Source organism: Carassius carassius, chromosome 43 (assembly GCF_963082965.1).
Source record: "Carassius carassius chromosome 43, fCarCar2.1, whole genome shotgun sequence".
Lineage (NCBI taxonomy): Eukaryota > Metazoa > Chordata > Actinopteri > Cypriniformes > Cyprinidae > Carassius > Carassius carassius.
Genome location: NC_081797.1, coordinates 9,944,589 through 9,960,583, shown reverse-complemented (window position 1 = coordinate 9,960,583; position 15,995 = coordinate 9,944,589). Strand labels below are relative to the sequence as shown.

The 15,995-nt window shown below is 37.4% G+C and overlaps 4 protein-coding genes across 17 annotated transcripts in view; 2 read left to right on the top strand and 2 right to left on the bottom strand.

Moving 5' to 3' along the window:
- The first annotated feature begins 499 nt into the window (after positions 1–499).
- Positions 500–7,578, top strand: LOC132125188 (ovochymase-2-like). 2 transcript variants are annotated; one of them, XM_059536467.1, is made up of 16 exons: positions 500–598; positions 685–1,042; positions 1,154–1,305; positions 1,417–1,612; positions 1,788–1,884; positions 1,977–2,110; positions 2,196–2,339; positions 3,021–3,151; positions 3,532–3,625; positions 4,207–4,338; positions 4,971–5,051; positions 5,305–5,482; positions 5,583–5,637; positions 5,799–5,991; positions 6,166–6,299; positions 7,092–7,578. In XM_059536467.1, the coding sequence occupies exons 2-16, from the start codon at positions 1,006–1,008 to the stop codon at positions 7,257–7,259; spliced, it is 1,926 nt and encodes a 641-aa protein (XP_059392450.1). In that variant the 5' UTR covers positions 500–598; positions 685–1,005; the 3' UTR covers positions 7,260–7,578. The 2 variants fall into 2 exon arrangements, with proteins under 2 accessions (XP_059392450.1, XP_059392452.1); XM_059536469.1 differs by lacking the exon at positions 7,092–7,578 and having other exon boundaries at positions 6,169–6,288.
- Positions 7,579–7,710: 132 nt separating this feature from the next.
- Positions 7,711–11,690, top strand: LOC132125189 (NADH-cytochrome b5 reductase 2). The gene is made up of 9 exons (XM_059536470.1): positions 7,711–7,864; positions 8,578–8,736; positions 8,836–8,908; positions 9,024–9,130; positions 9,246–9,375; positions 9,583–9,666; positions 9,786–9,871; positions 11,203–11,302; positions 11,392–11,690. Exons 1-9 carry the CDS (start codon positions 7,850–7,852, stop codon positions 11,562–11,564), a joined length of 927 nt encoding a protein of 308 aa, XP_059392453.1. The 5' UTR covers positions 7,711–7,849; the 3' UTR covers positions 11,565–11,690.
- Positions 11,691–12,204: 514 nt separating this feature from the next.
- Positions 12,205–13,152, bottom strand: rep15 (RAB15 effector protein). The gene has a single exon (XM_059536662.1). It carries the CDS (start codon positions 13,150–13,152, stop codon positions 12,406–12,408), a length of 747 nt encoding a protein of 248 aa, XP_059392645.1. The 3' UTR covers positions 12,205–12,405.
- The window catches only part of ppfibp2b (PPFIA binding protein 2b), a 62,798-nt gene continuing 59,857 nt past the window's right edge, over positions 13,055–15,995 (bottom strand). For 11 of the 13 annotated variants that reach the window (XM_059536647.1, XM_059536648.1, XM_059536651.1 and 8 more), the window contains 2 exons: positions 14,089–14,160; positions 13,055–13,191 (listed from right to left, as the gene is read on the bottom strand). In XM_059536647.1, coding sequence (XP_059392630.1) covers positions 13,168–13,191; positions 14,089–14,160 — 96 coding nt within the window. In that variant the 3' untranslated portion in view covers positions 13,055–13,167. Of the gene's footprint in view, positions 13,192–14,088; positions 14,819–15,995 lie in introns of those variants that run through there. The other 2 variants (XM_059536650.1, XM_059536655.1) reach the window with 2 other exon arrangements.

Below are 15,995 nucleotides of genomic sequence, written 5' to 3'. Positions count from 1 at the left end.
TCTTCTGTTCAACACGCCCCTTTCCTGTGTGAAGTTAATGAGTAACCAAAATACCCCATTTGTCAAAAAGACCACCCCTCCATCCCTTCTATAAATACCCTGATCTTAGTCTTTAACATCAGACGTCACACAATGTCTGAATTATCCTACAGGACCTTTGCTGGTTTTCTCATCTTGTTGGGTTGTCTTGGAATGACCTTTGCTGTTCATGCTAGTGGTAAGAAAATGTTTAATTAATCTGTATGGGAACAAGTCACAGATTAATGACAGAGTTTTGTCCTGCCATACCCAGATGCAAAATGTGGATCTAATAAGGCAAGAGGCATCCTTGACCGTTCTTTGAGGGTTATTGGAGGATCAGAGGCCAGGCGAGGTTCCCATCCGTGGTTGGCACGTATCTGTTCAACCGTATTATTTGCAAAATAAACTAATGCAGTACTACAGTTTTTACTTCCCAAAAAACATTGAAGTATATGTCAGTATGAAAAATTCATCTACAGGTGTCTCTTAGGATCAGAGGGTCGCATTTCTGTGCTGCAGCGATCTTGACAGACCACTGGCTCTTGACTGCTGCTCATTGCTTTGCAAGTGTATCCAAGTAGGTCCAGTCAATTTAACCATAGCTAATCATAACTTTTCACTCTGCTTCAGTGACTTTCTCTCAAATATAACTGCCCGCCCTAGGGACTTCCTGCACAAAATTGAGGCTGTAGCAGGTGATTTCAACCAAAGAGAAGTTGACAGAGGGGAGCAGAACTTCCAAGTAAAGACTGTAAAGTTCCATGAAAAATATCAACACTCCTCTCCCATGACTTACGACATCGCTCTGCTTGAGATCAAAGGACGCATTCACTTTGGCAAGTCATTCTGTGAGATTACCACAACCTATGCATTTATAGTTTTAGAAAGATTTTTTAGAGATAAACATAATGCGTGTGCTTTCTAGGGGGTTTTATTAAGCCTGTTTGCCTGCCTTACCCTGGTGAGAGGTTTCCACCCAAGACCATGTGTGTTGTTGGTGGATGGGGTCGTATTACTGAGAGTGAGAAGTCATTTGAACAACATTGAAATAACAATTAGTACTTGAAAGAAAGATCTCAAATATCTAAAATAATTACTAGGATAAAGGTGAAGAGGTCTTTCTTTTCTTTAGAAGGGCCACTTTCTTCAGTTCTTCAGGAGGTGCAACTGAACCTGTTAGAGCAAAGCAAGTGCAAACATGTCCTACAAACACTTAGACCTGGACAGAAGATCTTTACAGTCCTGTGTGCTGGCCCAGAGAATGGAGGGAGAGATGCCTGCCAAGTAAGTTGACACTAAAGATCAACATTAACTTGTATTAACATTCCGAAAATTATGATTGGGAAAGGTTGGGAAAGATGGCTTTGAGTTCCTCTCTGTCCTCATGTGCTCCAGGGGGATTCTGGGGGTCCCCTCCTCTGCCCGAGAGCAGATGGATGCTGGGTGGCTGTGGGAGTCACATCATGGGGTAAGGGTTGTGGTCGAAGCTGGAATAACAACAAGATCAAACCCTTATCCAGAAGAGGCTCACCTGGAGTATTCACTGATGTCTTATTGTTCCTGTCATGGATCAAGTCTAATCTTAGAAAAGGTGGGTACTGTTGTCGAGTTAAAGCTTCTGACTTGTTTCCAATTCCGTTAGGACTGGTAGTGGTTAATAATCGGGTTCAGTAACTGCACTGCACTTGAGCAAGACCCTTAGCCACAAGTTTCTGTACTGGAAGTCAATTTAAAATAATGACTACTTAAACTCAACATAAGTGCAGACAGGTCCCTGTGTGGTGTACCTGATGGGGTTGTACCTGGAAGTGAAGGCATCATCAAAAATCCAGGTCTCCCAGGTCAAAGCTACAACAACAATGAGTGAGTCACATCTGAAGTATCTTAGATATTTGCAAACCAAAGGTAGCATTGCTTTGCTTTCACAACAGTTTATATTTATATTTTTGCCATAGGATGTGTCTGTGGTCTCTTCGAGTTGCAGCTGGAGAACATATTCTACTGGAGTTCCTGGAGTTTGACCTGGAAAATGATACACAGTGCTACAGCGATCAACTGACTGTTTATGTGGATGAAGACAGGCGAATAGGTGTTAGAAACCATGACTTTGTGGTTGTCCTACCTTCTGTTAGTGGTTTTGAGGTTCTATGTTTACTTGTGACCTTCTTCAACAGGTCGATTCTGTGGTGGTCATCCTCCACCTCCGGTTCTTATTGGAGGTTCCCACAGTCTCACAGTGCAGTTTGTGTCTGATGTAAGCAGCACAGGTGCAGGATTTGCTATCAAATTCAGTGGTGTTGACAAGGACTACAGTTTTGGTGAGTTGAATCTGTCTGACTGGTTTCTCTTGTTGTTGTGCACCAACTCTGAAAAGCCTACAGAACAAAGTTCCTTGAAAGTGACAGCAATGCATGCAGAAATCTGTAAAGAAGACAGTACTTTGACAATGCAGAATGAGTTGTTCAGCTGTATAGTACCAATCACCATGCATTGTATGGATGCTTTGAACAGCATGCTTGCTTACTGTGTACTTGATTAACATATTTGCACAGGCCTGATGATGTTGTTTTCGAGCATTGCCTCATTTACATGTCTGTGTATCCATACAGTCCCATTATTAAAAAACGTTCGACCCTAATTGTGCTCTTCTTAGCAGCACAGGTTGTGCCCAACTGATCTGTTGGTTTCATCACGTGTGTTCATTTCCCCTGTCAGGCTGAGAGGCAAACTAACTTTTCCCCAGTAGAATTCTGTTTTTCGCACTACTGCCGATACGCTCCTCAGAGAGCGGAAAGCTTATCTCAATGGGACTGTTTCCATTGTTACATGTCTGCCAGGGGGCCAACTACCAGTGGTAAGTTCAGAGAAGGTAAGAGCTAGGTTCAAATCACCACCCTGTTCCCCTCAGTATGACCCTTGCCAGACAGAAATGTGACACCGTGTTGCAACGTCATCAACCGGGCTCCATTCCACCAGTTTCTCCTTTTGTGTTTGTGCAGGAGCTGAATGTGGAACAGTGGTGCTATTACAACCCAAGGGGGCTGTGTGGAGCCCCGCCTACCCGCAAGCCTACCGCAACAACACTCTTTGCCGCTGGGTCATCTATGCCCCAGAAGGCCACATAGTCAAGGTATAAACAACTCTTAAGCTCTTGTGTCGGTCCAGTCATTGCCTGGTGTCTCCTCTGTCCAGTCGTGACCTGTCTGTCCGGTCATGAATGCATGCATGCAGTGAGATTGGAAGCTCTGATCGGTTTCACTGCAAGAGAGAATGTGATACTCAATTAGACTCCAAAGACCGACGCCATGACGTCACTGCAGCCATGTAATGCTGGTTGTTTCCTGCTGTTTACAAAGTGCAATGTAAACTGTTTCAAATTAAGAACCTAACTAGATGATACAGATATAGCAGAAAACCAAACTTGACTATGCTATGTGCATAATCATATCACACTGTTTGCTATGCTAACATGCTTATTATAATATAATAGCTTTGCTATGTGCCTTAAAGCTTGACTTTGACGACTTTGACCTTGAGGAGTCAGAGAACTGCAAATATGATTCACTCACAGTGTTTGGAGACATTGATGGCAAGGATGAAATAGGTAAAGTACAAAACAAGATTATTTTTTAAATGTAATATTATGAAATATTATTACAATCTGAAATAGCTGTTTTCTATTTGGATAAATGAAATGTAAGAAATATTTCTTATTGTTATCATGTTTATGGAAAACTTTTTTATTTCAGGCTTCTCTAATGAATAAAACAGCATTTAAAGGGCTAGTTCACCCAAAAATTATCCCATAGTTTACTCACCCTCAAACCACCCTAGTTGTAAATGACTTTCTTCTTTCAGTCAAACACGATCAGAGTTGTATTAAAAAGTCCTGGCTCTTGAAAGCATTATGATGGCAGTGAATGGTGGTGGAAATTTTCTAACAAAATAAAGTGCATCCATCCATCATAAAAAGTACTCCACACGGCTCCAGAGGGTTAATAAAAGCCTTCTGTTGTGAATCAATGTGCTCACGAGAGAGTGGCTTTCTAGCGGGTGACATAGGATGAAGGATTGAGGGTGAGTAATTCATGGGGTATTTTTCTATCCCTTTTAAGATTTTGCACTGCACCATTATAGGAAATATAGTCATCAAGTGCTATGCTCTTTACATTTTTGTGTTTTAAGTGGTTGTATGTGGCGCGAGCATCCCTCCAGCTGTTCTCAGCTATGGTGGCATAATGCTTCTACATTTTAGCACAGACAACACCATCTCCGCCCGTGGTTTCAACACCTCCTTTTCTTTTATCAGGGAAAAAGGTGAGAGTCAACATGAGTGAAGAACAAACTCACAGGAGGTGTTCACATTTCACCCAACCAAGCCTGACCCACATGTCTAAATAGTATGCCACAGCATAAACACGCAAGCTAGTCTAAAAATACGTATGAACAGTAAAGTTAAAAGTTAGAAAACACATAGCAGTCTATGCGCATTTATACATATATTTTACTTTATAAAACTTTATAATAAAAAAAACTAAATAAAGGTTATTTGATATGTTATGTATGATATTATACATCGTGTATGTGTAAAAAAAAATTAATTCAAGGTTTTTAAAAAAAATGTCTCAAATTCATATAAATGCTTCAATTTAACTTTTCCCTTGATTGTTATGTTAGTAATATAATTTATGATTCAAATATTTATATTAAATTAGAAGAGAGGTCGTACCTAACAGTCAGACACCACAAAAATATATTATAATTTTTTATTTTACTATAAATACTATTACAGATAACAATATTACATATTTAATATTTTATATAAAAACACATTCTGCAACAAAGACACAAAGAACCCAACATACTAAGTCTTTCTTTGACACTACTGAGTTTGTAACCAATGATTTCTGAAAAGTGAAATGATGATAAAAATGATTTTGTCATCACAGATCTCAGAGAGACAGCGTTTGAAGATCAGGAGGAGGAAGCAGCTGATGACAACAGAGTTATCTCACCACGTTTGTTGGCTGGTTTGTGCTGCACACACACTTCCTTTTGTCCTTTCTGCTGTCCACAGTCACATAAACTTTTGTTGAGCTCTAAAAGAGACTTCTTGTCTCAGAGGGCCTTAGATAAATCCAGCAGGAGTCAAAAAATGTGTAAAATAAGGCAACACACGTATACCGAGTCACAAAAGAGAATGTGTTTATCTCTGAACACATTGTGAATGTGTATTTGGTTTTTACCGCAAGCATTCATGCACACGTTCCACTGAATTCTCAGCTCCGTATGGAATGCCTGATATCTTTGCTACCTCTGGACTGGACGCCCCAAGGACAACAGAGGATGATGGGAAACTGTTGTGGCACGTGAGCATTAGTTTGGGTGCAGGTTATGAATGCAGTGGGGCGATCATCCAGTTGCAATGGATCCTTACTGATGCACACTGTGTCTATAACCTGTGAGCAACAAACATGCAAGAAATGTTCAAAAGATTACCATTCAAACTTATTAAAAATAGTATATTACCGTTTTCATGAAGATTGATCATTTTTCTGTAGGGAAGAACGATATTTGAGACTTTTATCAGTGACAGCAGGAGGCTCAAAGAAACAGGTGAGATGGACATCGACAGGAAGAATGAGAAAAATTTATGGAATGGAAAGATTTGGATTTGGGATCAAATTCATTCATCTTGTGTCTTAAAGGGATAATTCACCCAAAAATGATTACACAATTACAAAATTACTCCTTTATTACAAATATTTCTTTCTCAGATCCGTGATGTGATTGGAGTACTCGTACATCCTCATTACAGCCCATTGTCTCTTGACTCCAATGTGGCTTTGCTTAAACTGAGCTCTCCGTTAAATCTCAGTGAAAGTACACAGCCTGTCTCTCTACCCTCTGCTGGACAGGAAACCCCACCCTCCCTCCATTGCTGGGCTCCAGCGTGGACTAGCCAAATATGTACGTCACCCGTCTGCCTTCACAAGTTGACCGTTGTGATGGTTACACAACAGTCTGGCTGATATCTGTGTGTGTGTGCAAACATGACATTTCATGACCACTTGTTGAATAAATTGAAAACTGACCTAGTGTTGAACTGTGAGCTTCAAGTGAATGTAATGCCCCCTTTTTTAGCAGGACATGGGCAGTACAGACCTGTGCGGCTAAAAATATCAGTGCTGGAACGAGCAGTGTGTGAACAATGCCACAGAACTAGATTGACACCTAATATTCTATGTGCTGGACTGAGCAGTGGAGCATCATGCATGGTGAGCAACTATAAACTACAATAAAAACCCACTGTTTACTACAAGGAAATGTAATTGAAGAAATGCTGACCTCTAGTGGGTAAGTTTGGTAAGGATTCTTAAAATGCATACTCAGTTACTTAAAGGGATAGTTCATCCAAAAATGGAAATTCTGTTATTAATTACGCACCCTCATGTCATTTCAAACCCATAAGACCTTTGTTCATCTTTGGAACACATATTAAGATATTTCTAATGAAATTTGAGAGCTTACTGACCCTCCATAGTCAGCAACGGAACTGACACATTTAAGGCCCAGAAAGGTAGTAAGGACATCATTAAAATAGTCCATGTGACATCAGTGACAACATCAATAACATGACAGTGACAACATGACAGATGTAGCACATCTGCATTACATTCATGCTGTACAGAACATACTTCACTACAGTAGCTGTTGCAGAATAATTACAAATTTAAAAGAAGTACCTATTAGAGAGAGATGTGATTTCAGTTGCAGCGTATGGCTTTCTTTGAGTACTGTAGGCCTACCAACAAAATGAGATGTTAAACAGCAAAAGCTCTAAAAAGCACAAAAATGTAATGATACAGTATATAAGACCAAATTTTAGGTCATTAATTGCCAATTTGCTAATAAGCATCATTGTAACTTTTTGAATGGCATGAGGGTGGAAGAATAATGGCAGAATTTCCATTTGAAGTCAATGTTGCAACTGTTGATGCGGAAATGCTAATTTTGGTGAATAATAGCTTACATTTGGTACTTTTCTCTGGAATACTGTCTCACTCTAGACTCACTGGCCTGCTGGACCTCTCGTTTGTCTAACAAACACATCTGGTGTTGTTCTGATGGGAGTGAAGGATCGGGGAGAACCGTGTGGTGGAATCCAGAAGTGTGCGGTATATTCCTCAGTACCAGCCATTATGCACTGGATCTCACAGCATTTAGACATGGAGTGAAAACCTCACATATTAACAACCATTTAACATGAATTGTCAGCTGTGAGGTATACATTTATTGTCTACTTACTAGCATTTGTGAAAAGTATATTTTTTTGTAAAATCTTTCTTCTTAAAGTATTCTGAAACATATTTTTTTCCAAATATTAGTTTTTTCTTAAACCAAGATCACCTCTGCTAACTTGAATAAAGCATTTTAAATCTACTTTTAAAAATGTCAGGCATTTCTGTTCCTAATGGCCTTCATCTAACGTACTGTACTTGAGGAGTTTCCTTGACCAATCCCGCTGAATGCGCTGTCATGCAGTGGGGTGATCTCACACCATTCACGCACACACACACACACCAACAACCACAGACAGTGCTCTGTCACTGCCTGCTCATTTGAATATTCTATTCTTATTGGCTGGGGCCACCGAGAGGCCGACTACAATTGGCTGCATTTCATTAAGTCCTTACTCTTCTACTATCAACTGGCCTTGGTGCAAAGGTTGGAATACAGCAAAGAAATTAACCATGAACAAATTCAACCTCACATACGCTGAACCCTGACCATACTAACGGATGCAGTACAGGAAAAAGACTGCAGCATGGATCAAGTTCTAGTGAGTAATTTCTCCCTTTTTAAATTTACAGCACTTTCACAAATTCATTGCTTTGCAAAAAGCAATTAGCACCTTCCCTTTCCTCCCAGTCAGTTTCACAGTTGTCTGTTGATTTTTATTCTGGTTCGAATGATAGCAGTGGAAAGAAGGTGAGAAGTAATTACAGGCAGGTTATCAACTCAATGTTGAATGTAGCACAATATACCAATAGTTTGTAAGTGTTAGTTGCTCTGTATCAAGTTGCTCAAATATTTAAACACACCTACTCTGTTATTATGACTATTTTCACATTTTAGAAAAATAGTTAAGTCATCAAAACAAATGCAAGAAGCATGGGAGTCATGCATTAAAAACAAAAGAAAAAATAATGTATACTATATAATTCATATTATTATTGAAGTTAATATACATTTAAAAACTAGTTACATATATCTTCATACAAATGTAAAAATGTATATTTCAACTACATTTTGTCTACAAAACAATAGAATAATTCTATATTTAGAATATAGAATAATAAAGTCATTAAAATATTGCAAGTATGGGAATTATGCAGTGTTGAAATGTTAAATAATTAAATTATATCAAATAAAATATAACACTGTAGTTCCTGAAAAGAAAGATATGCATTTATAGTTAAAATGTTTAGTATAATTTAACATTAAATTGATATTTATCATTTTGTTGTAACGTGTTTAACATGTACTTTGCAGACAGTCCCTGTTCTAATCGGGATATCTATAGTGGTGATCACGGTCCTGTTCCTCCTCCTAAAACCAGGAGGCTCTAATGAAGGCCGAAAGCAGAGCAAGTTTCCCAAAACCTTGCTGGATCCCAATGCCAAATATCCCTTGCCACTCATAGAGAAAGAGGTCAGTCAGAATTTAAATGGGAACAGAGATTTCTCCTGCAAAGGAAAGCACGAACATTACTGCAACTCATTTGAACTATTTGTATTTGCTTTGCAACAGGAAATCACTCATGACACAAAAAAATTCCGGTTCGGTCTTCCGTCCTCTTCTCACATTCTTGGTCTCCCTATTGGTAGGACATTGCGCTATATATTTATCACGTCAGCAGAATCACCTGACCTTGAAATCTGACACCGTATAATTTCACCTAGTATTTTCTAAGACGGATCTTGTATTCTGTGTCACAGGTCAGCATGTTTACCTTTCTGCAAAGGTAAATGGGAATCTGGCTATTCGTGCATACACACCTGTGTCCAGCGATGAGGACCAGGGATACGTCGATCTAGTTGTAAAGGTGCAATGCAATACATTTTGTGGTTGCAAATGACTGGTTATGTTTTATAGTTGGCTATATACTTCATATGTTTAAAAATTTTATAATAATCATTTTCTTTAAAATCTTATGTCAGGTCTACTATAAAAATACTCACCCAAACTATCCCGATGGAGGCAAGATGTCTCAGTACTTGAATAATATGAAGATTGGAGACACCATTGACTTTAGAGGTCCAAATGGATTATTGGTATACAATGGAAATGGTAAGAAAAAATACAATATAATAGCCTAACATAAGGTTATTATATTGAACACCACTGTTTTGTATGATGCAGTGTATTCAGTCACTAGAGGGCGGTGTGTTATTATTTTAAGATTGCTCTAACAAATGCATGACCTGTATAAACGATGCATTTTAAAATATTTAAATGCTTCATATGCTGAATATATTTCCTTACTTACATGTACAGGGCAGTTTGCTATTCGACCTGATAAAAAATCTGAATCCAAAGTAAGGAAGTTCAGACATGTGGGCATGATTGCTGGAGGAACAGGTAATGATGGACATACTTTGAACGGGCTCCAAAGTACTCTTAGTAGGCCCTCAGGCGTCGCTGCCAAGATAATTAATCAAAATATGTATAAATTGAAGATGACACGTTCATTCTTTCAGGCATCACTCCAATGCTGCAGCTGATCAGGAGTATAACCGCCGATCCTGCTGACAACACCAAGTGCTCTCTTATATTTGCCAATCAGGTCAGTCACATTTATGACGAAACATTGATTAAGCGAACAAATTAAAAAGCAATTCAGTACTGTAAAAAGATATCAATATGCGTATGGAGATTAAACATGGCAAACGAGGTTTTTGACAACGAAATTCGGGGCTTAATGTGACATAGGCCTGCTAATGACAGCCTACAGAATTCTCTTTCTTACTAATTAATTTAGTAAGGTATTTTTTTGCTCCGAAATGTTTTGCTCTTGTGTTGCTTTACAGTAACAACATCTAAATATCCTCAATTAGGTAAATAATATAGAAAATAAAATATACGTTTCATAAATTAGCCAGTTACTTGCATACATTTTTCTCCTCCAAAGAAAATAGTTCCCAACAGGACTGGAGTCCGTTAGTGAGTGGAGCGGAGTGATAGAAATAGCGCTGCATAACCTCTCCGCTCGAGATCCGGTCCGGGTTTTCTATTTTCACTCTTCCCGCTCCAAGTAAACAGGGAGCGAAATGAAACGTTGATGCTTGTAACTTTGAAAAGCTCGTTCCATACTTCAAGACAAAACCTCATACAGCTCCACCTTGTGTGGGACAAAATACTGACGCTCTGACTTCCATAAATCTCTCTTTTCGTAAGACAAACTACGAACTGCTCTCATAGTCTTCACTGAAATACAGTGAAGACGAGCGGAGTGATACAACTGTGAACTAGCGCAACTACGCGCTTTACCAATCAAATCAAATTGAACCAATTATTTCTATTGAAAAGTAGATTAATTTACTTTAGTAACAATAATTAAATGTTTCCCTCATGTTTTAATCAACTACTCATTGTTTTAAAATTGTTATATTTTTGCCTAAAAAAAACATTTCCGCCGGAATAAGCAAAATAAACAATTCAGATATTTTCTGAACACGGACTTAACATCGCAAACCAGTAAACATCTTGATAGATTTCTATATAAACAAGACTTAATATCTTACGAAATTTTTATGTGGTTTCTGAATTATAGTGGAGCATAAGAATAAATATAATTTTCCATTAATAATAAAAATATATATATATATATATATAAGGTGCTCTGATGTTTATTTCTCTGCAAAATGTAATTAAAAGTAAAAAAAAATAATAATTTAGAGGACCCATGATTACTATGAAAACTTTGTGTATATATATATATATATATATATATATATATATATATATATATATATACACACAAAGTTTTCATAGTAATCATGGGTCCTCTAAATTATTATTTTTTTTTACTTTTAATTACATTTTGCAGAGAAATAAACATCAGAGCACCTTCTGTTTGTCAGCTGTGCTTAAAAAAAGTGTGTTTCTCTCTCACAGACGGAGGAGGACATATTGTTACGCAAAGAGCTGGATGAAGTTCACAGAAATCACCCTGATAAACTCAGTCTGTGGTACACACTGGACAAGCCCTCTGAAGGTATATCTAGATGAATACTAATGAGGATGGTTTGACTGGCCTGCAGTAGAGATGAGTGTGAAGGTTTTATGTCTATGTTCTTATGACAGGGTGGAAATACAGCAAAGGGTTTGTTGATGCTGACATGATAAAAGACCATCTCCCCCCTCCGGCCAATGATGTGCTCATCGTGATGTGCGGTCCACCCCCCATGATCCAGTACGCCTGTCTGCCAAACCTCGACAAGCTGGGCTACAAAACAGAGAATACTTTTGCATACTAAGTCTCTTGCCACTGATATTACTCAAACTAATTCTCTGATAATTTGTAAAAGGTGGTTTACATCTTGTTAAACATGTCAAATTGTTGCCAGATGTGGGTTTAAAAATAGATCATTTGGTAATCCCAATTGGTTTTGTTTGTGGTGAATTATCTCAGGATTATTTTTTTTCTTTTGTCCATAGTTTTACTTTTTCTTTTTTTTTTTTACTTTACACTATACTGCAAATATATATATTTAAATATTAAAAATTATTTTAAATATTTCATTTCTTACCTCAGAAAATTTGAATAGATTTAGATTTATCAATTTTCTAAAAACACAACATAATATATTAATTATTGACATAATGATCAAGACCAGTAACAATCAAGAAAATGATTTATGAATGGGTGCATTTAAAAAAAAAAATGAATATGTTAAGAATATGAATAAGTAATGTAATATTGATTATTCTCGCTGTAAAAGGACAAGATGAAGGATAATATTTTTGAATTAGTGGAACATCTAAATTAAAAGTACAAATATTTGTTTATATAAAAACAAGCAAAAAACTATAGACACTACTAAATTGAATACTGTAGAAAAATATTGCTATGAATTTATTTAATTACAAGGTATTAAAACAGACAAGGTACAAAACTAGTCAGCAAAAATATTTATTTCTGCACATTATTTTGCACTTAAATTGCATCTAGTAACAGTTAAGTATTGCTGGAGACAGACACTAGTTATAAGGCTGGAAAGTCTTGGAAAAACTTCAACATACAGACCCAGGGCTGCATTCAAAGCATCTGTTACCAAGTGATGAGCTGCTCATTAGAATAAACCCACAAAAAAGCTGTTAAGTAAACTTAACAAGCATGGTCAGAGGATCGCCACCCTCCTTACTGACCACTGCCTTCAACATTTCACTTGGAGTGAAGAAGCATTTCGCACCTTTAAAGAAGTGATCGATAAAGACCTGGTCAATCCTCACACACTTCCCCACAGCTGCTTGCAGATTGTTGCTCAGCAGCCCGTAAATGTTCCCCTTGTCGTTCTGGCGCCCAAAAAAGAGGAAAAGCGCATAACAGTCTCTTCCGATGGAAGAGCAGAACTCCACCATCCTCTCAGCTTGGGTTCTTTCAACCACATCCATCCCGGCCATGCGCATGATGTCGCTGTAGATATCGAAGGACAGCTCCTCATCGTTCTCCTCGGTTCTTTCTGGCAGATGAAAGACCTGGACCGCCATCTGGATTCGGGGGTTCTTGTTCGGCTGATCCAGCACGGCCCAGACCCAGTGGGCACCCAGCAGGATCCTCTGTTTTGGGGTCATGGCCGTGCAGTTGAACGTTTCGCTGAGATTCAGCAGGGTGCTGTGCTGGATGTAGGTCATCAGAAAGATCTCGCTTAGGGTTGAAGGACTTGGGTGGAATTTGTTCTCCGGGTCCCTGAAGAGCAGATACTCCTTTGTCCTGGATGAAGCCGCCTGGATGCAGTCGCTAAAGAGGCGGAGGAGGTCTGCTGAGGTGGTTTTGTTGGGTTTAGCCCATAAGGTTCTGAAAAAAGGGGTTTTGGCTTTATACTGCAGATCTGTTTGCTTCATTCCAGCTGGTCTGGTTCAAAGTGTAGTTTCCCTTATACACTGAAAATATCGATACATAATTACATTATTGCATTTTCCCTTTACTGTTTCTTCTAATTTAGCTTTAACGTATCAAAAGTCAAATTTAAAATGAATGAAATTTAACAGGAAAAAAAAAATCATAAAATGTAAAATATTTTAATATATTACTTAATATGGCTTATGTTTTTATTTTAATATATACTTTAATTCAGCAAGAATCCAAATTGATTAAAAGCAACTTTGTAATGTTTGCATTTTTAAAACTGAATAGTTTAGGGCTAATCATTATGATTAATCGCATCCAAAATAAAAGTCTTTGTTTACACGTGTGTGTATGGTGTGTATATATATATATATATATATATATATATATACATATATATATTTAAGAAACATTTATGTATGTATATTTACATATGTGTGTATATATGTATGTATATTAAAATATATACTATCAGTCTTTTTTAAAGATATTAATACTTTAATGCATTAAAAGGATAAATAATTTTTCTATTCAACAAGGAAAAATATCAGTTTCTCCCCAAAACAGTTTTTGACATGGGTAATAATAATAACAACAATAACCACCATTATTATTAACTGAGCACCAATAATATTGGATAGTAACTAAGGTGAAAATCAATACATTAGAATGAATTCTGAATGATCTTGTGACACCGAAGACTGGAGTAAAAACTGTAATATTTCACAATATTTTTGTATCAAATGACTGCAGCCTTAACAAGAATAAGAGACCTCTTTCTAAAAAACAAACAAACAAACAAAAAACTGCATTTACATTTTTTTTTTTTTTTACAAATTATCATTTAACAAAAATATGAAAATAAATAAAGATCAAACAGGTGGCATCGCAAACATTACAGTGTTTGTTATAATAAAATAGTTGTCACTCACCAATATTATTCTTTCTTTTGTATTGGGTGAGAGTGAATCTGTGGTTGGATCCTTCTTCTCTTCTCTGGAGTCCTATTAAGATAAGTGTGCTTAGCCGTCGTATAAGGGCTTCCCAAAGTTTGTCACTGTGTTTGTCAGTTAGGTCACGGGACACATTGGACAAGTCGTCATACACAGCATAAAGCCACCTAGCACCACAACAAACCCTTTTTCACTCTTATCTGAGATATATCAAGCAAACAACCATATCTTCTCGAATAACAAACTGCTTTTAACATATTACATAGTCTTGAAAAAGATTAAGTAAAAGAAAATGACAAAGTGTTCAGCAAACAGAAGGATTTACTCGCATCCAGTTCCATTGGCTACATGAATACAGTATTTGAAGAAAAACACAGTGGTTGAGGTAGATGATTCAACTATTGACAGAAAGGCTTTTGAAAAGTGCTGTCCACATATTAAACAGAATTTTTTGTTCGCTCTCTCTAACACAGATCTGATTGCCAAATATGTACATTATAACCTCAAAACACATCAAAAATTATTTATTAATACAAATGACAGAAATAGTAGAGCTGTGTTCTTGAGCTGGATTAGGTAGGATTGTGTTACACAGTTCAGGTCCTGAAGCTTTGAGGGTGAGGTGGTTAGGTTGAGGATGGTGGAGTCACTCTAGAGCGGTCTGGCTGCGTCTCATTCCCCTCAGCAGCTCGTCTCGGCTGAGTAAGTACTGTAAGTGAGAGGAGGTGAGGGTGCCAGGATTAGTCTGAAGATCTGCTGAAGTTAAACCTAGTTAAGCAGAGTTAGGGCCCCGATCAGACCAAACACGGTTTTTAGGTCTGAAGATGTAAAATAATAATAATAATAATATTCATATTATGTTGCTAAAAAGAACATTATTTGGTGTATTTGATGTAATGAAATGTGGTTTAAGGTTAAAAAACATTATTTTCCACATACTGTACATTAATGTTTCTCTTCTATACCCCACCTTTCTGAAACGCATCGATTTTTACAAAGCTCATTGGTCTGAAAAGCGAGGTGTGCTCTGATTGGCCAGCTATCCGGTGCATGAGCGCCTCAAGAGTGTGATGGAAATGTTACGCCCTTCACTATACTGTGATACATGTCCCAGTGAGAAAACCAGTGTGACAAGACAAAAACAATAAAACCCATTACAAACGAGTAGGGGTGTAACGGTACGTGTATTCGTACCGGACCGTTTCGGTACAGGGCTTTTGGTAGGGTGCACGTGTGTACCGAATGACCGAATGCAATATTTTGTTTGCGGAACATAAGTAAATTTTCGAGTTTTCAAAACGAACATATTAAGTGGCGGAAGTCGGCAAAATAGACTATGTTTGACAGGTGCAATATGCCAGTGTGTCACCGACCTTAGGTTTTCAAAAGGCATCACGCGAGTGTGAACATCACTACAACTAGGAAAAAAAACGATTGTAATTCAAACGCAGCTCCCGTCGGCATTTAAACAGACCTTTGCTCTTAGTTCTGATCGGTCCAACGCAATAACGAAATCTGAGCAGGTCTAAAAACTGAAACTGTTGATGCTGCAACTTTACACTTTGGAAAAGTTATATATATATTTTTTAAATATGAGCAGGCCTACAAGCTGGGATTGGTAATGCTGCACTGTAATCATAGTTATTTATTTATATTTTTCTTTATGTTTTATTATATGATATTGGTTTGAGACAGAGTATTTTATTTAGTGGAGAACTTTGCAGCAGTATTTTATTTCTTATTCTTTTTTTTATTTTATATATATTTTATTAAAAAGTATTAAAAAAAACTCCAAACAAATTGTTAAAAAAAAGTTTATAGTAATAAACAACCTGCAGTTTAATGTTTGCATTTCTTTCCCTTACTGTACCGAAAGTGAAACGAAC

Bases quoted from the DNA above. Each gene is read 5' to 3' on its own strand.
- LOC132125188 (XM_059536467.1), top strand. From the start codon at position 1,006: ATGTGTGTTGTTGGTGGATGGGGTCGTATTACTGAGA. The intron at 3,152-3,531 runs GTATAAACAACT...TGTGCCTTAAAG, and splicing joins CAGAAGGCCACATAGTCAAG to CTTGACTTTGACGACTTTGA. The intron at 5,638-5,798 runs GTGAGATGGACA...TTTCTTTCTCAG, and splicing joins CAGGAGGCTCAAAGAAACAG to ATCCGTGATGTGATTGGAGT.
- LOC132125189 (XM_059536470.1), top strand. The intron at 9,131-9,245 runs GTGCAATGCAAT...ATCTTATGTCAG, and splicing joins ACGTCGATCTAGTTGTAAAG to GTCTACTATAAAAATACTCA. The intron at 9,667-9,785 runs GTAATGATGGAC...TCATTCTTTCAG, and splicing joins CATGATTGCTGGAGGAACAG to GCATCACTCCAATGCTGCAG.
- rep15 (XM_059536662.1), bottom strand. From the start codon at position 13,152: ATGAAGCAAACAGATCTGCAGTATAAAGCCAAAACCCCTTTTTTCAGA.